Source organism: Palaemon carinicauda, chromosome 15 (assembly GCF_036898095.1).
Source record: "Palaemon carinicauda isolate YSFRI2023 chromosome 15, ASM3689809v2, whole genome shotgun sequence".
Classification (NCBI taxonomy): domain Eukaryota; kingdom Metazoa; phylum Arthropoda; class Malacostraca; order Decapoda; family Palaemonidae; genus Palaemon; species Palaemon carinicauda.
Window position 1 is genome coordinate 29,902,603 of NC_090739.1, and position 25,883 is coordinate 29,928,485.

Below are 25,883 nucleotides of genomic sequence, written 5' to 3' on the forward strand. Positions count from 1 at the left end.
CCGCAGGGGATCTGACAGCCATCCACGTAAGAGGGAGAGCGGCGTAGCAAGGGAGAAGAAGTATCAACACAATAATGTCTCCCTTGTGGTGGGGTGGAGACCGAGTCAGCTACACTGTCATCACAAACAGCAACTGTAATAAAAGGTTAAATGTATGTAAAAAAATTTAAGTATGTTTTCATATATAAAGAAAAAAACAAGTTTAAGAATAAAAAAAACAGAATAACTGTTAAACAATCAAATGGCAAGTCTAAACCGGGAGAAAGCAGCAGTATGACCGTCCTTTACTGAGCCAGAAAGAGAAGTGGTTGATCAGCCCAGGTGTGTGAGTGCGTGGTGTAGCCAGCTACCCCTAACCCCCACCCGCTAACTAGCGGTTGGGGTGGTTATTCCTCACTGAAATTATCATGGCTCGTCTTTCTGCTTCGCCAAAAGGATATCCCTATAAATAGAATAGGGTTTGTATTTGTGTCTGAACAAAGTTCTTTTCTGCCCAGAGGGAATCCTTCACAGATCTGTGAACCATGTTCTCGGGGCATCCCAGAAGGTTACTGTACTGGATAGGATCAATCTGCTCAAACAACCAATATCAAAGGTGATACATCCAAACCAATCCATGCTACATCTGACTGCATGGAGAATATCCACCGTATCCTCAGAAACAAAGGATCTTCAAGTCTCTCTAGACTGTCTATTAAAGTTTCTAAAACTCTTAAATTCGAAAGGATCCAGGAACATGCCGTAAGGAAGCCGATCATAAATTGGGCCATGAATGGTCTCATTCCATGTCCGAGGAACCATCCCTATAAGGCTTGTTGCTTGGAGTCCAGAGAAAGGATCAGTCACTCATTGGCTCACCATAGTTCACAGAACATAAGACTGGTACTGAGTCATGGTATCTCCTCTTTAAAAAGTACTGAAGTACTTCGAAAAGAAAAAGAGACAGAAGATGTATCAAGTACCTTCCCTCTGTTGATCATAGTGGAAGAGTAAGCCATGTTTATGGGCTCATAAGCAATGGGCCATGGTGTTTCAACCACCATACCATGGCCATTGGCTGGTGCTCAGTCCAGGTAGAGTAGGTGAAGGAGGGCGGCCAAGCTCCTCCAACACTTGGACAATGGAAAGAGTGCATGCCACACATCCCAGCCAGCCAGGCTACCGGTGTAGTCAATTCAGTCATCTAGGCCATGAACCACAGGGCTTCGCATCTCCAGCAACCTTGGCAACCAGCGAAGTCAAGCCAGCCATCCGGGCCTTGGCTCCAAGCAGCAGCACGGGGCCGAGCATCTAGGGCAACCTAGCTATAAGCCAGTCACGGTGGCCTCGAGCACATGGGATGGCATCGAGTCATGCACCTCCAACCAGCCAAGCTACTGAGGTAGTCGAGCCAGTGTCCCAAACATGGGGCAACAGACTGGTACCGGTCCATGAAAAAACTCTATAGCAGCTCAAATGTGAACAGCTGTAGCTGTTACCCCAAGCTCAAGATTGCCAACTGATCAAACCAGCACGTAAGCTTGATCAACTACACACTATTGGCACAAGGAGTAGTGTAAACAATACCTACATCGTGAACTATACCCATATAGTAGACAATATCACTATCGGCCAACTGTACAGAGCTGGAAATTGGTCTTGTTAGGATCATTCACCTGCAAAAGATGAAACAAGAGGTGGCTGTCACACTAGGCTCAAAATCACTAACCAACTTCGAAGGTACTGACCGATGAGTGAGCTCCATATCTGCATAAGGTGGAAGAGTGAACAATACCCTTATTAGCCTACTGTACAGTGCTGAAAATCAGTCCAGGTAGTATATTTTACCTTTAACTGATGAAAGAGCAAAGGCTGTAACACTGGGCTGACGATCACCAAACGACCTTGAGGGCGAGTTCCGTACATCATAGAGTGCGCACCAGTGTAAGGAACAATTCGCCAAATCCCAATAGGAATAAAAAGTGTAGATGCATACATTCCCATCCTGACCTGGTCTATAATGCTGATTTTGGTCTGAGTAGGACCATTCACCTGGTAACTGGTAACTGTAACACTGGGTAACATTCCCTTGATTGACTTCAAAGGTACAGGTTAACAGGTGAGTACCATCACTCCCTCCCTAAGGCAGGGATGCCAGCAAAACTTTCTAAAAAAATAACTGAGATTAACTCTAAGGGATTTTCACCTGTTTTCATCCTTACTGAGAAGTGGCAAGGAACAATGAGTTGAAAAGACCAACACAAAAACTTTCAAAAGAGAACTACTGTATTTACATAAATAATTTGAAATTACCTACATGCATCAATGAAACCTACAATAAAAAAATATTATTCTTAAATCCTGTATATACTGTATATACTGGGGGAATAGAGTAGGTGGATGTAAAATGGAGCTAGTGAGTGTTGAAGAGCTAATAAAACCGGGGGTAAAAAGTAAATATCAAGAAAGGTTGAAAATGGCATATGATGAAGTGAAAGTAAGAGAAACTGGTAATTTAGAGGAGGAGTGGAAGTTAGTAAAAGAAAAATTTTGGGGATTGCAAGTGATGTGTGTGGCAAGAAATTTGTTGGAGGCAGCATGAGGAAGGGCAGCAGTGAATGGTGGAATGAAGGAGTTTTGAAGAATGGCTGCAGAGTAATAGTGTAGAGAAGTATGGAAGATATAGAGATAAAAATTAGGAAGTACTGTAAAGCCCAAGGTAAGTGAGGCAAAGAGGGCAGCTGACCTGAGGAGGGGTCAGGGATTGGGTCATTCATATGAAGAGAATAAAAAGAAGTTTTGGAAAGAAGTGAAGAGAGTAAGGAAAGCTGGTTCAAGAATTGAAGAGACAGTGAAAGATGGAAATGGAAGGTTGTTAAAAGGAGAGGAGGCAAGGAAAAGGTGGGCGGAGTATTTTGAAAGTTTACTGAATGTTGAGGATAATAGGGAGGCAGATATAATTGCTGTTGCAGGTGTTGAGGTGCCAGTGATGGGAGATGAGAATGTGAGAGAGATTACAAGAGAGGAAGTGAGGAGAGCACTAGCTGAAATGAGAGTAAGAAAAGCATCTGGTATGGATGGTGTGAGAGCTGAGATGTTGAAGGAAGGGGGTGTGACTGTACTTGAATGGTTGGTGAGATTGTTTATTGTGTGTTTTGTGTTGTCATGGTACCAGTAGATTGGGTTTGTGCGAGTATTGTACCACTATATAAGGGTAAGGAAGAAGTGCATGAGTGTTGTAATTCAAGAGGTATTAGTTTGTTGAGTGTAGTTGGAAAAGTGTATGGTAGAGCACTGATTAATAGGATTAAGGATAAAACAAAGAATGCAACCTTAGAAGTACAGGGTGGTTTTAGAAGAGGTAGGGGTTGTATGAATCAGATTTTTACAGTTAGGCAGATATGCGAGAAATATTTAGCAAAAGGTAAAGAGGTGTATGTTGCGTTTATGGATCTGGATAAAGCGTATGATAGAGTTGATAGGGAAGCAATGTGGAATGTGATGAGGTTATACGGAGTTGGTGGAAGGTTGTTGCAAGCAGTGAAAAGTTTCTACAAAGGTAGTAAAGCAAGTGCTAGGATAGGAAATGAAGTGAGCAAATGGTTTTCGGTGAGAGTGGGACTGAGACAGGGATGTCGCCGTGGTTGTTTAACTAGTATGTTGATGGAGTGGTGAGAGAGGTGAATCCTCGAGTACTTGGACGAGGATTGAAACTGGTAGACGAGAATGACCATGAATGGGAGGTAAATCAGTTGTTGTTTGCGGATGATACTGTACTAGTTGCAGACGCGGAAGAGAAGCTTGGCCGATTAGTGACAGAATTTGGAAGGGTGTGAGAGAGAAGGAAGATGAGAGTGAATGTGGGTAAGAGTAAGGTTATGAGATGTACAAGAAGGGAAGGTAGTGTGAGGTTGAATGTCATGTTGAATGGAGAGTTACTTGAGGAGGTGGATCAGTTTAAGTACTTGAGGTCTGTTGTTGCAGAAAATGGTGGAGTGGAAGCAGATGTACGTCAGAGAGTGAATGAAGGATGCAAAGTGTTGGGGTCAGTTAAGGGAGTAGTAAAAAAATGAAGTTTTTATGATAAAACAAAGTTTTATGAATACTTACTTGGCAGTTATATATATATTTATATATATATATATATATATATATATATATATATATATATATATATATATATATATATATATATATATATATATATATACATGTATATACATATATACATATATACATATATACATATATACATATATATATATATACATATATATATTATTATTATTATTATTATTACTTACTAAGCTACAACCCTAGTTGGAAAAGCAGTATGCTATAAGCCCAGGGGCTCCAACAGGGAAAATAGCTCAGTGCGGAAAGGAAAAAAGGAAAATAAAATATTCTAAGAAGAGTAACAACAATAAATATCTCCTATATAAACTATAAAAACTTTAACAAAACAAGAGGAAGAGAAATAAGATAGGAGAGTGTGCTCGAGTGTACCCTCAAGCAAGAGAACTCTAACCCAAGACAGTGAAAGGCCATGGTACAGAGGCTATGGCACTACCCAAGACTAGAGAACAGTGGTTTGATTTTGGAGTGTCCTTCTCCTAGAAGAGCTGCTTACCATAGCTAAAGAGTCTCTTCTACCCTTACCAAGAGGAAAGTGGCACTGAACAATTACAGTGCAGTAACCCCTTGGGTGATGAAGAATTGTTTGGTAATCTGTGTTGTCAGGTGTATGAGGATAGAGGAGAATATGTAAAGAATATGCCAGACTATTCAGTGTGTATGTAGGCAAAGGGAAAATGAACCGTAACCAGAGAGGAGGATCCAATGTAATACTGTCTGGCCAGTCAAAAGACCCCATAACTCTCTAGCGGTAGTATCACAACGGGTGGCTGGTGCCCTGGCCAACCTACTACCTTATATATATATATATATATATATATATATATATATATATATATATATATATATATATATATATATATACATATATATATATACATATATATATATATATACATATATATATATATATATATACATATATATATATATACATATATACATATATATATATATATATATATATATATATATATATATATATATATATATATATACATATATATATACATATATAAATATATATACATATATATATATATACATATATATATATATATATACATATATATATATATATATATACATATATATATATATATATATATATATATATATATATATATATATATATATATATATATATATATATATACATATATACATATATACATATATACATATATATATATATATATATATATATATATATATATATATATATATATATATATATATATATATATATATATATATATATATATATATATATATACATATATATATATATATATATATATATATATATATATATATATATATATATATATATATATATATATATATATATATATATATATATATATACATATATATATATACATATATATATATATATATATATATATATATATATATATATATATATATATATATATATATATATATATATATATATATATATATATATATATATATATACATATATATACATATATATATATATATATATATATATATATATATATATATATCTATATACATATATATATATATATATATATATATATATATATATATATATATATATATATATATATATATATAGCTATAGTCTCTATTGTCCGGCAGATTTTTCAAAACTCACGGTAACCGCCGAGTGGTGGTTGTCCGGTTAGGTGGTTAACAACCCTTACAGGGTGGTACTTGGAATCATTCCCATTTTCTGTTCCTCAGATCATCTCTTACCCGACCTGTCTCCTGAGGGGAGGTGGGTGGGACTTAAAATATATATACAGCTGCCAGGTAAGTATTCATAAATCTTTGTTTTATCATAAAAACTTCATTTTCACAAATAGAATTTACCTGGCAGTTATATATATAGCTGATTCACACATTTGGAGGTAGGTGAAAGACAGCCAACATCGTTGGGAAACAACTATAAGTCGTAGGTAAACACCTTGATTCCTTATCTGCTAAGGTAGCTGACTTCGAAGGTTCCTGCCTCTTGAGTAGCTTTCCCTTAGGAGTGCCAGCCAGGTGGAGACCTGTTACGCTGAAACAACTCAATCGAGTCTGTCAAACGGGGCGAGACCAACAATGTGACTAGACTTCTGCAATACCTATCCCCCTTTTTATTATCTGCAACCTTACTCAACCTAACCACCTAACCTTGCAGACTAGATATCTTACTTATCTAGCTAGACTGAGGGTGCTGTTCCCACATGTCAGTACCCTCAGACAACCATAAAAACACAAACCCAATTACAGGCATACCGTACAATAGTTAAGGTTGAGGGGAGGTAGCAACTCCTTTACCCAATACAGAAGCAGTAGCTAAGTATGGGCCCAAAGTATAACACTTTTCATGGTCCACTCTTACCTCTCTGAGGTAATGAGAAGCGAACACAGAGTTGCTTCTCCAAAACGTTGCGTCCATTATTTGCTTAACTGACATATTCTTCCAATATGTCAGTGATGTTGCAATGGCTCTTGCCTCGTGAGCCTTTACCTTTAACAGACCGAAGTTCTCCTCCTCACATAAGAGGTGAGCTTCTCTTATCGTCTCCCTCAAGAAGAATGATAACGCATTCTTCGAGATAGCTTTTGTGGATCCTTTACCGAACACCATAAAGAAGTAGATGCACCTCTTAAATTCTTTGTCCGTGATAAATAGGCCCTAAGGGCTCTAACTGGGCAGAGGAGTCTCTCCTCCTCTTGGCCCACTAAATTTGTGAGGTTAGGAACCTCAAATGTCCCCGGCCAGGGTTTGGATGGGTTCTCATTCTTAGCGAGGAAGTCGAGCCTTAACGCACATACTGCTCCATCCTGGTTGAAGCCCACCTGCTTCTCTATAGCATGAATCTCGCTGACCCTTTTTGCTGTGGCAAGAGCTATCAGGAACAGAGTTTTCTTAGTTACGTCTCTAAGAGTCGCTTGCGAGATGGGCTCGAACTTCCTACTGCATAAGAACTTCAAAACCACATCCAAATTCCAAGCCGGGGGTCTCAATTGAGTCTGTTTAGTCGTTTCAAACGACTTTAAGAGATCCTTCAAGTCTCTATCTTGCATCAAATCTATGCCTCTGTGCCTAAAGACAGCCGAAAGCATACTCCTGTATCCTTTTATTGTGGATACGGCCAGCTTAGAGTCTAGCCTGAGAAACAATAGAAAATCAGCTATCTGGCTCACAGAGGTAGTGGTTGAAGAAACTTTGCACTGTTTACACCACGATCAAAAGGTCTCCCACTTCGATTGGTAGACTTTCTGTGAAGAGACCCTCCTAGCTCTGGCGATTGCTCTTGCTTACTTGTGTAGAAAAGCCTCTCGCTCTGACAAGCTTCTCGATAGTCTGAAGGCAGTCAGTTGTAGAGCCAGGGGGTTTTGATGATACCTCTTAAAGTGGGGCTGTTTGAGAAGCTTTGGACTTAGAGGAAGGCTTCTCGGAAATTCCACTAACATCTCCACCACCTCTGTGAACCATTCTCTTGCTGGCCAGAATGGAGCTATCAAGATCATTCTCCCTGCCTCGAGGAGAGCGAATTTCTTGATGACTAGGTTGATAATCTTGAAACGGGGGGAACCCATAAGTGTCTATCCCTGTCCAGTCCATCAAGAAGGCGTCTACTGCTATTGCTTCCTTGTCCGGGACTAGGGAGCAGTAGTTAGGGATTCTCTTGTTCTGGTTGGAGGCGTAGAGGTCTATTGAAGGCCTCCCCCATAACTTCCACAGCCTCTGGCAAGGCAAACCTGATGGTTGACGGTCCATTCTGTGGGCAGAACTTTCCCTTTCCTGCTGAGCATGTCTGCTCTTACATTCTTCTGTCCCTGCTTGAATCTCGTTAAAAGCTCTACGCCATTCTCCTTCGCCCACAGAAGGAGCTCTCTTGCTGTTTCGTACAGGGACAGAGAATGAGTCCCTCCTTGCTTCTTGATGTAAGCCAGGGCTGTGGTGTTGTATGAATTGACTTCTCCTATTCTCCCTGAGACAGAGTCTTTGAAGGCTTTCAATCCTAACAGAATGGCCATCAACTCTTTCCTGTTGATGTGCCATTTGCTCTGTTCCACTTCCTAAGAGCGTGAGACCTCCCTTCTCCCCAGTGTTGCTCCCCATCCTGACTCTGAAGCGTCTGAGAACAACATTAGGTCTGGGTTCTTCCTGAACAGGGAAATTCCTTCCCCTAAAATTGACGGATCCAACCACCAACTCAGATGTCTCTTGATCTCTGCTGGAATGGGGAAGGAAAAGGAGTCCTCTTGATTCTTCCTGTCCCATACTCTTGAAAGGAAGTATTGCAGAGGTCTGAGATGCAACCTTCCCAGGGAGACAAACTGCTTGAGCGAGGAGAGGGTGCCCAGCAAACTCATCCAATCCCTCGCCGAGCACTTCTGTCTCCCCAGGAATTCCTGCACCTTCTCGAGGCACCTGTTTTGCTTTTCTTGGGAGGGAGAAGCCCGAAAACGAGCTGAGTCCAGAACTACCCCCAAATAAAGAATCGTCTGACTCAGTTCGGTCTGGGACTTCTCCTTGTTGATGATGAGACCCAGTTCCCAGGTCATCATAAATGTCTTGTGTAAGTCCTCTAGACACCTGTTCTTCGACCGGGACCTTATTAGCCAGTCATTCAGGTATAGGGATACTCTTATCCCCTCTTGATGAAGCCATCCCGCCACGTTTGCCATTACTCTGGCGAAAACTTGAGGGGCCGTGTTGAGGCCGAAACAAAGGGCCTTGAATTGGAAGCACCTGCCCTGGACTACAAATCTTAGGAACTTCCTTGAAGTCGGGTGGATGGGGATATGAAAGTAAGCGTCTTGTAAGTCCAGAGACACCATCCAGTCCCCTGGACGGACCGCTGCCAGCACCGACTGTGTCGTCTCCATGGTAAAATTGGTCTTTTCTACAAAGACGTTCAGTGCGCTGACATCTAGAACGGGTCTCCATCCACCAGAGCTCTTGGGCACCAGAAACAGGCGATTGTAGAACCCAGTTCTATGGGAAAAACGTAGGCGCAATAATTTCCCTCTTGTGAACGAGAGAGAAGTCCTCCCGAAGGAGGACATCGCCTAAGACAAGCTTTCTCCCAGTTCTATGGGAAAAAAGCATAGGCGTAATAATCTCTCTCTCGCGAACGAGAGAGAAGTTCTCCCAAGGACGACATCGCCTAAGACAAGTTTTCTCCCAGTTTTATGGGAAAAACGTAGGCGTAATAATCTCCCTCTCGGGGACGAGAGAGAAGTCTTCTCGAAGGAGGACATCACCTGAGCCAAGCTTTCTCCCAGCTCTTATGGGAAAAGAGTGTAGGCGTAATAATCTCTCTCGCGAACGAGGGAGAAGTTCCCCTCGAAGGAGGAACAAGCCTTAGACTTGCTTTTCCCCCGGCTCAAGGGGAGAAAGCATAGTCTTCGGGGACGAGATAGCAGAGGTAAAACTCGTTGAGCTGTCCACAACTCTTCACGAAGGAGGAAAGGTTGCTGAATGGCTGAAGTGGGGAAGCTCTCCCTCAAAAGGGGGGTGGTTCTCTCACGCAGCCCAATTCCGAGGAAGGTTACCACTCCCTCGTAAGGGGAGGTTCTCTAACCCCTAGAGGCGAACCTCCTGGCAGTAATCTATGTTTCCCAACAACAAGTTGATCAAGATGCAGGTTGACAACGAGTGCTACTTCATAACATGGGCACCTCATGAGCTGCCACATGAAGCGCAGGATAACGAACAGAGCTGCCGAAGCCATCGGCATTGTGTTCTACGTCATTGCTATCTGGGTGTTTTCTTTTAGCCTCTCTAACACGTTTCCCCTTTTCCTTCTGCTCTCAACCGAAGAGAAGAATGACCGAACCCCTGCCATCTTCTTCCGAGGTTTTCGAGAGACTCGTAATCCTTAACTCATTAGGGAGCAAAGGAACTGGGGAGGTTGTCTTGTCTGAAACACGAGAGCGAGGGATTGACCCCGCGAGTGTATGACCAGAGATTTGTGTGTGTAGCGCTAATTACGTGCGAACACCTTGCGTGACGGGAGTCTGAAGATCTGCCGTAAGAGTAAAACTCTTGATGGTCATGGGCGAACACTCCGCGCGACAAGAGTCCGAAGACTCTCTGTCATAAGAGTAAAACTCTTGGTGACTTGTTTACGAGAACCAGCATGATCGCGTGTGCCCCTAGAGGTTGTGTTGCGAGAACCCGAAGGGCCAGAGCGACGGGAAACGGAAGTTTCCCCTGTCACGAGACACCGAAGTGTCAGCGTGACTAAATGCACGAGAGCCCGAGGTTTCAGCAACTTGAGTTGCAAGAAAACGAAGAAATAGCACACCGGGAAACCGAAGTTTCCTTGTCACAAGACCCCAAAGGGTCAGAGATCGAGAATTCGAAGGCGAGAGCGATCTTCTCTGAAGATAAGGAGTGAAAGCGATTTTTTCTGAAGATAAGGAGTGAAAGCAATTTTTTTTTAAGATAAGGAGTGAAAGCGAGGAGAAGCGCTCTTTCTGACTTTTCTAGAGCAAATAGAGACCCTCAAACTATTATGCGAAGAAGAGGGTTCGAGGTTAGGACGTGCTTTGCCCTTGGCTGCGCTCCTGGCTTCTTAGATGATCCCTCGCAAGAGAAAGACGACAGCGAGGCAGAACGATAACGAGAGGGAGCGCTTTTCTTAGGTTTATGCCAAGAGCGCTTATGGTCTCGAGGCGAGACGTCTCTAGGAGAGACAGAAAGCGAGGAAGAGCGAGAACGATGATGTCTCTTCCTATATCGCCTGTCTCTTCAGCGAGAACATCTAGGTGAAGGCACGCTAGCTCTCCTTTTCCTCTTCTCTCTCTCCCTCCTGACCTCCAGAGAGGGCGATGACGAGGAGGAAGCGCTCTTATGTTTGTGACGAGAGGGCTCATAGTCTTGGGGCGAGACATCTCGTGAAGAGATAGAAGGCGAGGAAGAGTGAGAACAATGATGTCTCTTCCTATGTCGCCTGTGTCTCCGGCGAGAACGTCTGGGCAAAGGAGAGCGAGCTCTCCTTTTCCTCTTCTCTCTCTCCCTCCTAGCCTCCAAAGAGGGCGAGGACGATGAAGAGGAGGAGGAGGAGGAGGAGGAGGAGGAGGAGGAGGAGGAGGAGGAGGAGGAGGAGGAGGAGGAGGAGGAGGAGGTACTGCGATGTTTGCGCTTGCGACGTTGTAATTTGTAGATGCGCAACGGAGTGCGAAGTAGGCGCCGCAGGAGGTGAAGTTACTATATCCACTGAAACTTCCGTGGGCGCCGACTGAGTTGATGGGAGGTAGGCGAGGTCCGAAACTCCCGAGGGTTCCAAAACAGAAGGGACCTGCGGCACTACCTTGCTCGTGAGGAACTGGTTCCAAAATTCCTCCGAAGAAGAACAAGGAAGTGCAAGGGCAGGCCATACCACTCGTACATGATCTGGAATGGAAGCAGTAACAGAGTCATTCACAGTGGCGGAAAGTATTGCTCCACTGGGGGGAGGCAATGTGATCCGCCTGACCAAGAGGAATGGGGGTTAAGTCAATGGTGCCACTCTTCCTCGACTTCCCCTGGAGGGAGGCAGGCAAGGAAGAGAGGAGGAGTCTGAAGGGAGAGATTGTGAGGCCGAAGAAGAGGTCCGTGACTCCTTACCTTCGATGGCAATCCTGGAGGTAAAGAGTCCTTCTAGGACTTCCTATTCTACCTCTCTCGAACTTCTCCCACTGAGATGGCGACCACTTCTACATACTTGGCAGGGGGAGCCTTCAGAACACCTGTGACCTCTGTACCCAGGGCATAGGGAAAGAGGATCCACCTCCAGCGGCGACATAAAGGTGCCCGGAACACTTCCTCATAATAGAGGACATCACATCTGACAAAAAAAAAAAAAAAAAAAAGGATTAATCAAAAAAACAAAAAAGAAAGGCCAGTCTGCCAGTCAAATAAAAGCAGGAGCAGCGATGTTACCACTGCGACGGCTAGAATTCGATTGAAGGTAAACAGCAGCTACCGACCGGCGGTCCACCCCACCACTAATAGGTGGGTAACTACCTGCCCAGTTGTTAACGACCTTGTTAAGGTTTTTCTGCCGTATTTTCCAGCTCGCGCTAGAATATCTCCTATAGTAAAGAATGAGGGTTTGTATCAAGTGTAGGAACAAATCTGATATTCATACATTTGGCTGTTACTATACTATCAGTGAGTAATTGAACAAACAGCAAGAATCTTGGTACAAATAACTCTACACTTTTCTTTCTTGAATTAAAGACCCACATTGGGTAATTATGTTCCTAAAAGTGACACTAGAGTTTCAGGAATATTCATTATACCTTTTTTAATTTCCATCAGTAATAGTAGTTACTCTGGCTTTTAGTTTTACCTTAGCATGTAAACAAATTTCTCCACAGTCTACTTAAATACAATCAGACAAAACTAATTTCCTCTGTATATTTAATAATATCATTTTGTAAATTGCATTTAATCTAGCAATCATTTTTTCATTTAAAGTTCATAATCTTATTGGTAAAACACATTGGAATGATAAGATGAAGCTACTGTTCAAGCAAATCTACTTGCAAACAAATTGCATGCAATGATTAATTGGTTCCTGGCAATGCAATGGGAGATAGGCATGACCATTAAGCCTAAAAGTATTAAACCAAAACACAAATACTTACCAACAATTGACAAATTCTATAGTTTTGGAATTCTCATCTTGCCTCTGATTTTTCTAACTCTAACAAGGTATACTTACTTTTAAATGTCTATGGTCTCTTTTGTGGTAATGTTTCTCTTTTCTTCCCTTCTAATTTATTTACTGTACTGTACTTGTTTTCCTTGGGTCTGAGCTAGAAAAGGGCATTAAGTAGCCAACCCCATAGGATTTTTAGCTTAAAAGAAATGCATCCACTTTCATATATACCTTTCTTAACCTAATATGAGTCTCCTCTCTAATAAAGGAATACTGAACATGTACTTATGATGCCATTATTGCCATAACAAGATTGTTTCAAAACATACCTCCTTCTTAACAGTGGCAACTGCGATACTAGATGTGTATTCCAGACTTTCTTTTTCAGCCTGAACCTTATCTTTCTCCATGTTACGCACATGGACCTCTTGCCAAGCTCCTTCCACTTCTCCCTGAAATAAGCCTGATATGATTAAAACTGTAATCCATACATCAAAGTTCATAATCAATTTCCATTAATGTTGTTAAGGGTGTCTGAAAAAAGATTAAGAGAGGTTCAAAAGTACCTCAGAAAGATGAAAAATGGAGAAGCCCCAGGACCATCCAGAATAATAAGTGACAAAGTAGCAGTATATCCTGTCATCCATGAGCTTACTTAAGTATACAGATACCTGATAAAGAAATAGGACCTGAAGAGGGAAAAAACCTCCATTATGGTTAACAAACTGGGATGAACTGCAAATTGAAAATTACAGTGGAATAATACTTATTGAACATGGCAGAGATAAAAAATGGAAGCATTGTTTATAATGAAGCAATTACAGAAAAGTTTACTCTAAAAAGGAAGAGATTATACAACAGAGTTGTATATCTTGAAAAGGTCTTCAACACAGTACAGAAACAAGTACAGTAATTACCTCTTTGAGCACCATTAGACGTAATTTACATCCAGATATATCAACTCCCTTCGGTGCTATTGACCGTAATTTACATCCAGTTAGAAAAAAAATTAAAACCACGGCAATTTTACTGGACGTAGATAGTGTACGCTCTGAGTCTGAGCAAGTGCGTTGCTGAGTCAGAGGCTAGAAATTGTGAGTATGAGACAGTGGAGTGAGAGGAGGGAATCAGGGGGAACTGTAGGATTTCAGTCTCTCACACCTGCATGTCCTGTCAACAAGTGTTAATAACAATGGCAGTGTTTTATCTACTGTCTCGTGTATCTCCAATATTTTTCATCCTTTTTGACTGAAACTTTCATTGTTTATTCTTTATTAGTTTTGCTATTGTTTAAGCATAAAAACAAAATGCCATAGGGTATTTCTGGTGCTGTGTCGTAAGGCAAAAAACATGGCAGGGTGTATGGATGTTGATGATGGTAGTGGCCACATGGGAGTGGAATCATAAAAAAATGGTGCTACAGAGAAAGATTTGTATTGAAAGAGTCACTTTATGCATGTGTTGAAAAAGTATTATGTGTCATAATGACTCATACTAAGTTAGGTTATATTAAGGAGGCTGAAAGTGATGAGACTGAAGATGCAACAAAGGAATATGTGTCTGATGTGGGAGAGTGGGAGAAAAAAGATAAAGAGTGGCAAAGAAGTGACAAAGAAGAGTGGCAGAAAATAGTAATAAAGAAAGTTCAAAGTTCCAAAATAACAGTTACAAAGAAAAGAAGTGACAGAAAAAAATTACGCAAGAAAAGATGATTGATAAAAATATTATTGATGCTGAGATTAAAGATTATAAACTATATGAGTAGATACTAGAGATGATTATGAAGGTGTTGAAGAAATGATCATTGCAGTAAATGAGGTGATAAAAATGTTGAATCAGATGGATGGGAAAGGGATGTGGATGAAGAACTGAGGAAAAACGATCGTTTTCCCCACACTTCCTTTGCCCTCAGGTGATCGCCCCACCCATATCAGGTCATGTGAGCAGCGAAGTAGACAAACCAGGGGGGACACAGGTCGGCATCCTACTCAAATCCCCCGATCCAGTCTATCTGGACTGAATATTGAAGACGAGGAGTGGTGGACCAAAGATCGCAAACCACCACCCCTAGAATGTCAGAACCTATCCCAACTACTCCTCTAGAGTTTTTTTTCAACTTTTTTTTTTTACAGAGCTTATATACCTCATGGAAGAAACTCAACTAAGGATTTTCTGGACATGAAATATATGTACAATGTCAGTTTTCATGGCAGCAATGATACGCAGGTATTTTGAGATGATAGGGAAGTATTTGCACACATCCAAAAGGCGGGACATATTGAAGGATAATACGACACCTTGACTGTCACTCGGTCCATCATTCAGTACATTTGTGAAAAATGCCAGAGCCTCTATATCCTACAACAAAATCTGTAACTCTGAAGTGAAAAGGATGCCTCTCAATCAAGGTACATAACCAAATGACACCAGCAAAGTGTGGCATAAAATTTTACTTTTAACGCGAGGCCCAGTTAAATTACGTCCTTGATTTTACCATATACAGTACACTGGTGTCTCTTCGTCCCTACTTGACATCATTTTCAAGCTAATGGCATACCACTTTGGTAAAGGTTACCAAGTCTTCATGGATAATCTTAACAAATCTGTTGCCCTCATAATAGTGGCACTCTCCACCTTGTGAGAGGTGTGGAAAATTCCCTTGAAGCTTATGGAAAAAAATTGGTCCTTGTATCACGGAGAGATGGTATTCAAGAAGAAAGACAACAGCCTCATCATGTGCTTGTAGGATTTCAAGCTAGTCAGCCTGATTATAAATGCAAATGACACCAGCACAGAGCAGTTCGTCCACAATTGGAAGGTCAGAAAGGGGTAAGTTTGCCAATGAAGAAATGACCACGGAGAGGCTAAAAGTTGTGAGGCAGTACATCAACTATATGGGGACCGTGGACCTCTTTGACCAGCTAATAAATTAAAATATTATCTGTTTGCAAGAAGGTCTATCTTTTGGACAAAGAAGACAGATATGTATTTAGGACTGCTTGTTCTGATTGCCTTTGCCCTCTACTCCAAATACAGAAAAGATAGGAAATCTCTTTCCCTTCATGAGTTTCCAAAAGTGATTGTCATCTCCCTTCTCTACTACAAAGAGGGCAAGTGGCCTTGCACTGTCCCCAAGTTGGATCCCACTACTTCTTCGCCTGTAGATCAGAGAGACATGGTCTTACTCCTGCAATGAAAAATGGTCCTTCAATCCATGGATGTCTTGTGAGGCCTACTGCTCCTTATGTAAGGGCCTCTGCTGAAGAAGATGACAAGGATGACTCTACTCTTGCATCTCACATGAGCGTTCATGATCCTCAAAATTGGTTGAGGCCTGGGAACAACACAGAAGGAAAAATATGGAGTAGCGTACAACAAAAGTGGTATCATGTGTGCTTCGTGAATGGCATAAGGCATGACATGATCTTGCAGTGCTCTGTCTACAAGATTGCCCTCTGTGTCCTGCATGACTGCTTCAAAAAATACTACTCCAGTATTCCTTCATTTGCCACTGTTGGCTAGAGGGATAATTGCTAAAACTAACAGTTGGCCGAGTTCCTCCTCATGAAACATGCTAAATCTTTTGATGAAGTCCAAGGTCTACATCACCAAGTAAAGGATCTAAGAAGGAAGGAGAAGAAAAGGACATTTTTAGAGTAGGAAATATCCTTTGATGAAGAAGTACAAGGTCTACATCATTGGGTAAAGGATAGACCCAGTTGGAAAGATCTAGTTGATGAACTATGAAAGTACGAAAGAAAAAGTAAATTTTTTAGAGCATGAAATATTCTTTGATGAGGAAATACAAAGTCTACATCATCGGGTAAAGGATGGACTCGGTTGGAAGAATCTAGTTGATGAATAATAATTGAAGGAGAGAAAAAGGACATATTTTTTAGAGTAGGAAATATTTTACAAGAGAGTACTTGGAGACCACACAGCACATTAACCCCAAAAAAGGTCAAAACAAATATCTATAGTGGAACCTCTACATACGATCTTAATTCGTTCCGGGAACTGCTTCGTATATAAAAACAATCATATGTTGGGGCAAATATTCCCTTAAGAATACACTGTAATTTATATATTTCGTTCCACAGCCCAAAAACCTATGATAACTCTTTAATAAATTACTACGCATAATTACACATAACAACAATACAATTGCATTATATAAGAAAGATGTAAAAAAGAATAATTATAAAGAAATAAATAAAAAAGGGGTTTTTATTGTCACTTTACCTTAGAGACAGGCCAACGCAGGTGTAGGAATTGCTACGCAGGAGGAGACGGACGGTCGGCGAGGAGGTAGAGATGGTGACTGCAATAACGTACCGTAACTTACTCTAACTTACACTTCATGAACTTTAACCTAACTTAGCTTATTTATTTTTTTCTATTTTTCTATTTTATATTTTTTTACATTTTTTTTCTTTTTGATTTCTGGGCTTGAACCTGTGCCGCCCAGTGAATAAGCTCCTATTAGCACTTATTCTTAGGTAATTTACTGCTAAATATACCAGAGAAAAAATGTAAAGGAGTGCTAGGTTAACTAGCTCGCTCACCTATTGGTGTCGGTATGGAATTGGGCGTATAATCCAGAGGTCCCGCACTATTTAGATTCATCCACGACAAAGACCCCAATAGAGGAGAGCCGTTCAACCTCACTCGGCACCACCAACTCTGCATCCGCTCAGAACCAAACTCCTTTTTAGCACGCCTGTGTGGTAACCCGCTAGTTTGTGCTCTCGTGTTTTTGCCTTATTTTTCGTGGATTATGGCTTCTACATCGGTTTCCCAGGAGACACTGTCTAAGTTAAGTACCAAGCTATGTTTTGCTGTGTTTTGAGCAATCTAGATCGTTTAATATTTAAGTTATAAGAGTTTATTCTCTTCGATCATCTCGGTCTTGCTCGATTCCGCTTACGGTTGGTACTCCTGTTTTGAGAGCTTTTAGTTTCACTCGCGGTGTTACTAAGTGTATTATTTTTATTATTAGTTTAAATTTTTATATGTTTTATAGTGGATATTCATTATTTAGCGTTTAGAACCCTTGTGGTTCATATTTAGGGCCGATATCAGATTACGTATCGTAGATGGCTTGCCGACCTTCGTTACTGGGCGGCAATTTTTATTATATAAGCCATCAGGTTGCTGTCCTTCGGGATTTATTCATTATTTCGCATGCCTTCCCCTAATTTTTTATGTGTATATTTATATATTTTTCAACGCTATTACTTTTATAATGAATATTTGTGCTTATTACTCCGTATGATCTGTTTTGGTAGTGTTTGGGGATCGTCAGTTGGTAGCCCTGCTGCTCCGTATCACGTGATCCTCCCCCAGCTCCCCCTCTCGCTAGGTTGGTGGCTAGGCTTCTCTCCCCCCTCCCCTAGGGGACCGTTGCCTTCCCTTCTTTCAGAGGGGGTAGTTCAGTGTTTATGGACTTTGTCCTCTCTCCGGGTGTCCCGGCGGTTTCGTCTCTGTCTAGACTGGTTGGCCACCGGTCAACAGAGTAGGATCCCGGTGCACCCTATTTTATATTCACCTATCACACTTTTATTATGTTATACGAAACCCGCCGGGTTCTGTTGGTGGTTCTTATCTACGGTTCCGCCCCCCCCCCCCCCTTAATTTATAACAGTTACTATGATTATATATGACAGATCACTATCCCGGAGTTCCTATATGTATTAGTTTATGGATGTACTTTTATATCCCGGTCCGGGGCTTAACCTCGCTCCGGGAAATCAGACACCATGTGTGTTAATTCTTTGTTGCATCCTTCTTTATGATCCCGGCTCGACCGGAATGGATAGTTATACTCTAGTCTAAGTTAGACTTATGTTTAGGCCCGGGTCCTCCGGACCCGCCCCTACTTAAGAGTATTACAGTTAAGCTCTAGTCTTAAGTTAGACTTATGTTTAGTCCCGGGTCCTCCGGACCCGCCCCTACTTAAGAGAATTACAGTTTCTCATATACTATTCTTTTTATAGATGGTGCATTGTCAGACGAAGGCCTGTGCGGCTGTTCTTCACCAGCCTTGTGGCCATACTGTGTGTAGGTCTCACGCCCTCTGCGGAGTTCAGCTGGAAGACATCGTAGTCTGGCACCCTGATAATTGTATGGTCTGTTTTGACCTCATCACCACCCTTGGATCTGATTCGGTGAGTCCCGTTGGCTATGTTGTCTTTCTAATTATTTTACCTTTATTTGGTATACATACACTATTTAGTAAGATTTCTATGGTCTTGAAGGACCTCCGGGAATCTTCCTTTCTGTAATTCCCACTATTATTTCAGGCATCCCCGGAGCAGAAGACTGCGGCTCGGGCCACACTGAAAGTGTGGGTTGGGGGATTTGCCCGAAACGTGAAATCAAAGCAGCCTTACGTCCTCTCTGAAGACTACTGTGCTATGATTTACCCTAATGCCAAGTCTTCAGCCGCTGTGGCTAGAGCTGTTGCGGCACCCATCATTGCCGACATTGATGCCACTATTTCGGGATTCATCGACCAGGATCAAGATCCGTCGGATGCCCCCGGAGATCTGGAAGACAATGTTGCCTCCTTGAACTTGGATGTGGAACCTATGTTGTTGGATGATCCGGATGCAGGTAGGGTGGTAAGTGAGGCAGGTGTTACCGGCGCTGAAATTCCTATCCTCAGCCCCGCTCTTTCTTCTTCATCTGATCTCTCTTCTTTCCATGGTTTTTCTGGGGACCGCGATTCGTCTCACCGATCACACCCGGTTCCCCCCAAAGATAAGTCTAAATCTAGAACTTTGCCAAAAGCTCGTAAGCCCCACAAGGCTTCCCATAGTTCTAAATCAAATACAAACCCGTCATCTAAGGCTTCCGGCTCCTCCTCTAAGTCTCACGACCCGGGAGTACAATCCGCCACTTCTGCTCCTAACCCGGGCCTTTCCGAATCAGCCATGCTTCGCATTGTGTCGGAGATGCAATCTAAGATTGTGTCAGAAATGCAGGCCAAGATGGACACGATGTTCTCTAACATTGGTCAGAGACTTGGGGCATTAGAGCATGGTGCTCCGGAGCGAGTTCAAAGCTCTCTCATCCCGGATGCCTCTAAGCTTCCGCCGTTTACCAAGAATAACCCTTGGCGCATGGCTCTTCATTCCCCGTTCTCAGACGGGATGTTAACGTTGGAAGGTCTTGGTACTCGTCCACTAGAAGATTTTGAATTCTTTCCTCCTGGTCTCGCATTTCCATTTCATGGTTATGCCAGGCTTACCGAGGAAGCTCTGGTTCGGCTGGATAAGGTCCCCAAAGAGACCGTCATTTTCCCAAAGGAACAAGCCCAATCTGTTTGGGCTAGGTTTCTAAATGATATAGGTTGCACCAATACCATGTTGACGCCTCATAAAAGTTCTTTCACAATGTTCCTAATGGACAAGAATACCGTGACTCCAAGCGTCACTAAGATTGCAGAGCTTGCTTTTCAATACGCTCTGGAGGAGAAGCCCTTGCCTCCCATCCGAGAGGTAGATCCGATCTCCCTCCTTCTTCCTTCAGATAATGAGTGTTGGGACAATGTCCATACCACCTTTACTTCTGGCAAGCTGACAGCGGACTGTGCGTCAGTAATTTTTAGTGAACGGCTTCCCCGTCTCCCGGAATCCCTTATTAAACAGGAGTATGATTCCCGCCTACGTGTTGGTCGAACCTTGAACTTGGCCACTTCTACGGAGTCGATAGCCTTAACTTATGATACTGAGAGTATCTTTAAGTCTCTCAATAAGGCTACTTTGCAGTCGTTATATTTTGACTTATATGACTTTGCTCTTGCTAAACGTAGGTGCCGCAAACACGTCCTGGCTGAGGCGACTATTAGGCACGAACCGAATAAACTCATCCGGTCCTCTTGTTGGGGTCCAAATCTTTTCCCTGAGGATCTTGTGGAGGAAGTCTTGACAGAGGCTACTAGAGTTAATCAGAGCCTTAAAGCCCGTTGGGGTTTGACTCCTAAGCGGAAATATGATCCCGCAAGTTACCAAGCCCGGGGTAGGAAGAAGCTCCGCCCGTATACCTCCACTCAGTTCCGGCAACAGCAAAGTAGCTCGTCCGTTTTCCGGCAGCCTCTCCCTCCATCTCCTGCTGTTCCTGCACAGCCTTCCACCTCTCAGGCTCCTTCCCCGGACGACTACGTCACCGTTCTGCTCCCTAAGAGCCAGCTTCCCGGTGCCTCCACCACCTCTCCAGCCTTTAACCAATCTTATGAGGCGCAAGGCTCTTCCCAGGGTTATAACAGAGGTAGAGGCTACCACCGTGGTTCATACCAGAACAGAGGTAGAGGTAGATTCTTTCGCAAGGGAAAGAACTTCTGAGGCGGACGTGGAGGCAACTCCTCAAGCCAATACTGAGGTGCAGCGGGTAGGGGGGAGGCTTTATGCCTTCCGCAACAAATGGAGGTTCAGTCCCTGGGCTTTCAGTATCATCTCCAAGGGACTGGGGTGGAGTTGGATTCAAGGACCTCCTCCACCGAACAGATTTCATCAGCATTCCACTCCAGACCTAGTCGAATTTGTCCAGGACCTGTTACAAAAGAACGCCATACAAGAAACGAAACACCTGAAGTTTCAGGGTCGGCTGTTCAGTGTCCCGAAGAAGGATTCGGACAAGAGAAGAGTGATTCTAGACCTATCCCTTCTCAACTTGTCCATTCAATGCGACAAGTTTCGAATGCTTACCGTCTCGCAGGTGCGGACCTTACTTCCCCGTGGGGCCGTCACCACCTCTATCGATCTTACAGACGCCTATTATCACGTTCCGATAGCGAGACACTTCCGTCCGTATCTAGGCTTCCGCCTAGGAAACAAAAATTACTCCTTCAAGGTGATGCCTTTCGGGCTCAACATCGCCCCAAGGATCTTCACAAAGTTAGCAGAAGTTGCTGTTCAGGAACTCAGAAATCAAGGGATTCAAGTAGTAGCCTACCTGGACGACTGGCTCATTTGGTCAGACACCTCCCAAAATTGCCTAAAAGCCACTCACAAAGTCATCCAATACCTTCAATCTCTAGGCTTCCAGATCAACTTCAAGAAGTCCCGTCTTCTTCCGAAATCAAAGTTCCAATGGCTCGGCCTGCAATGGGATCTTATATCTCACACTCTGTGTCTTCCCAAACCCAAGAGGTTAGAGATTGCAATGAACACCAAACGCTTTCTCAAAGACAAAGTGAGTTCCAGACGACTCCAAGAGAGGATCCTAGGGTCCCTTCAATTTGCTTCAGTGACGGATCTACTTCTGAAAGCAAAATTGAAAGATATCAATCGTGTCTGGCGTTCGAGGGCGAACCGGAAGCTCCGGGACAGGAAAGCCCGCCTTCCTCCCATTCTCCGGGAAAGACTTCTACCTTGGACAAAGGCCAACAATCTGTCAAAGTCAGTTCCCCTTCGATTTCCGCCTCCGAAGTTAATCATTCACACGGACGCATCTCTATCAGGTTGGGGAGGCTATTCTCAGCTCAGGAAAGTTCAAGGTCTTTGGTCTCCCTTATTCCGCCAATTTCACATCAATGTGCTGGAGGCCATGGCAGTTCTTCTAACCCTGAAACGTCTCGCTCCATCCAAGAGACAACACCTTCGTCTGGTTCTCGACAGCGAAGTGGTGGTCCGCTGCCTCAACAGAGGCGGATCAAAATCAGGGCCTCTGAACCATGTTCTAGTAGCCATATTCTCCCTAGCAGCCTCGAACCGTTGGCATCTTTCAGCTGTCCACCTGGCGGGAGTCCGGAACGTAGTTGCAGACGCCTTGTCCCGGACCTCCCCTCTAGAATCGGAATGGTCACTCGATCTAAAGTCATTCCGGTGGATTCTCTCTCGGGTTCCGGGTCTCCAAGTGGACCTCTTCGCCACGGAGTCCAACCACAAATTGAGAGTATATGTGGCTCCCAATCTAGACCCTCAGGCCTACGCCACAGACGCCATGTCACAGAATTGGGACACCTGGGAAAGGATTTATCTCTTTCCCCCGGTGAATCTTTTACTGAAAGTCCTAGACAAACTGAGATCCTTCAAGGGACGAGTAGCCTTGGTCGCACCCAACTGGCCCAAGAGCAATTGGTACCCTCTCCTGCGAGAGTTGAGACTACATCCTCACCCGATACCCAATCCGGTTCTGTCTCAGATAGTACAAACACGCATTGTGTACGCTTTCTCAAACATTCAGAGCGCCCTAACTTTATGGACTTCATGAAGTTTGCGGCCATGCATGGTGCCAATATCGATCCTCAAAACACCCTGTTCCTAGAATCAGATAAACGGGATTCCACCATCCGCCAATATGATTCTGCGGTTAAAAAGTTGGCTAAATTTCTGATAGACTCAGACGTACACTGTATGAACTTGAACCTTACAGTCACTTTCTTTAGAACTTTATTAGAATCAGGACTGCCAGCCAATACTATCACCACTATTAAATCTGCTTTGAAAAAGATCTTCCTAGTGGGTTTTAACATAGACTTAACCGACTCTTTGTTAGCTTCAATTCCGAAAGCCTGTGCCAGACTGAAACCGGTTACTCGTCCTACCCCGGTTACCTGGTTCCTTAATGATGTGCTCAAATTGGCCTCTGATACCATTAACAGTTCTTGTGATTATATTCCCCTTCTCAGGAAAACACTTTTCCTTGTGAGTTTGGCTTCCGGGGCAAGAATTTCTGAACTGGCAGCTTTGTCAAGAGACCCGGGTCATATTGAGTTCCTTCCTTCGGGAGAGGTCCTTCTTTCACCTAACAAATTCTTTTTAGCTAAGAACGAAGACCCTCAGAACAGATGGTCCTCCTGGAAAATTGTTCCCCTCACGCAAGATCCGTCTCTGTGCCCTGTTACTACTCTAAGTCTTATTTATCCCGGACCTCCTCTAACTCCTCCGGGCCTCTATTCGTTAGAGAACAAGGCGGTACCATTACCATTAAAGGGATCAGGCAACAAATTTTGTATTTTATTAAACAAGCTAGCCCTGACTCTTTTCCTCTTGCACATGATATTAGAGCAGTTGCTACTTCGGTGAACTTTTTTCACCACATGAATTTTACGGATCTTTCTAGGTATACAGGGTGGAAGTCACCGTCAGTGTTCAAGAAACCCTATCTTAAACATTTGGAAGCCCTTAAATTTCCTACAGTAGCTGCAGGGAGCGTAGTTACCCCCAGGTAACTCACATGTTAATTCCTTGTCATTTTATCTCTCCCCCTTACCTGCCTCATTTATACCCTATTTGTATTCGTTGGTTTCGCACCTGATTACTATTACTATATTTGTAAATTTTTTGACTCCTGAGTATCTGTATATATCATCACTCACGGCATTATTATACCTTACCTTTTTTGTCAATTGTTCTACCAAGTGGATTTATGTTCTTTTTAAGGTACCCTTATAGCTGTTTTTGGCACTCATCTCTGATTAAAATAACTTGTGTTTCCCTTATGTTTATGTTTTTTCCTTTATTTTTCAAGTTTGGTGACATTTCTCTTGTATATATTCACTGGCCGGCACAGGTTCAAGCCCAGAAAAGGGATTTTGACGTAAGAAAAATCTATTTCTGGGCGAGGGACCTGTGCCGCCCAGTGAACCCTCCCAGCTCCTCTCCCTTGGAGTCCCCAAACTTTGGGTGCTAAGGAGTTGGGTTCTGAGCGGATGCAGAGTTGGTGGTGCCGAGTGAGGTTGAACGGCTCTCCTCTATTGGGGTCTTTGTCGTGGATGAATCTAAATAGTGCGGGACCTCTGGATTATACGCCCAATTCCATACCGACACCAATAGGTGAGCGAGCTAGTTAACCTAGCACTCCTTTACATTTTTTCTCTGGTATATTTAGCAGTAAATTACCTAAGAATAAGTGCTAATAGGAGCTTATTCACTGGGCGGCACAGGTCCCTCGCCCAGAAATAGATTTTTCCTACGTCAAAATCCCTTTTTTAATTTTCATCACTTTCACTCAATTCAATCTAGTTTTCTTTGCTTCACTTTCTTTCTCTTCATCACGATCACTAGACCGCTTCGTGATTTTTTTTAAAGAAACTATAAAGAGAAAGTTGCTTGGAACAGTTTTTCAGAATTTTTCTGAAATGGGTTAAACAGACATCATCGAATTGCGAAACTACACGGCAAACCTGAAGTTTCTGTGGGTGACACTTATCAATGAAATCAACCTCGTGTTGATGATATGCTAACATCTCTTTTATTTTAGCCAATCTTAAGATGTGCTCTACCTCCTCAATGCCCTCCAACTCACTCAACTGCGCTTAAAATTCATCATGCTGCATGGCATGCAGCTCCTTGATTTCCTCAGTGGTGAGCTCTTCATGATGCTCCTCGACGAGTTCGGTGATGTCATCTTCATCGACCTCCAGATCCATGGACTTGCCAAGGGATACAATCTCTTCTACGTCTTCCTCTACGGCAAGTACAGGTTCAGGCTCAGGGCCAAAACCTTCAAAATCTCTGGGAAAAACAGCATCAGGCCAAAGCTTCTTCCAAGCTGAATTCAGTGTCTGTCGAGTTACTCCCTCCCAAGCCTGATCTATGATCTTCAAGCAGTGATTGATATTGAAATGGCTCCTCCAAAATTCACGCAAAGTTAAGTTGGTGCTTTGCGTGACATTAAAGCACTACAGTACTTAAATAAGTGCTTGGTGTAGAGCTTCTTGAAATTAGAGATGACTTGCTGGTCCATGGGCTGGAGGATAAGGGTGGTGTTCGGTGGAAGATACAGCACTCTGATAAACTTGAACTGGTCGATATCATCTTCGAGTCCTGAGGGGTGAGCGGGAGCATTATCCAAGCAAAGCAAGCACTTTAAAGGCAAATTCCTCTCCTGAAGCTACTTCTTGACAGCAGGGCCGAAAATTTGGTTTACCCATTCAACAAAGAAATGCCTAGTAACCCAAGCCTTAGAATTAGCATGCCAGAAAATATGCAGCATGTCATTATTGACTCTGTGCCTTAAATGCCCTAGGGTTTTCGGAATGATAAACCAATAACGGCTTTATTTTGCAGTCCCCGCCGGCGTTGGTACAAAGGGCAAGAGTCAACTTATCCCTCATAGGCTTATGTCCAGGCATTTTCTTCTCTTCGGCAGTGATGTATATTCGACTAGGCA

General features: G+C 42.8%; 1 protein-coding gene across 4 annotated transcripts in view; it reads right to left on the minus strand.

Moving 5' to 3' along the window:
• The window catches only part of LOC137654540 (putative leucine-rich repeat-containing protein DDB_G0290503), a 206,194-nt gene that overhangs the window by 99,937 nt on the left and 80,374 nt on the right, over positions 1-25,883 (minus strand). For all 4 annotated transcript variants that reach the window (XM_068388261.1, XM_068388262.1, XM_068388263.1 and 1 more), the window contains one exon: positions 13,094-13,216. In XM_068388261.1, the coding sequence (XP_068244362.1) occupies positions 13,094-13,216 (123 nt within the window). The remainder of the gene's footprint in view (positions 1-13,093; positions 13,217-25,883) is intronic.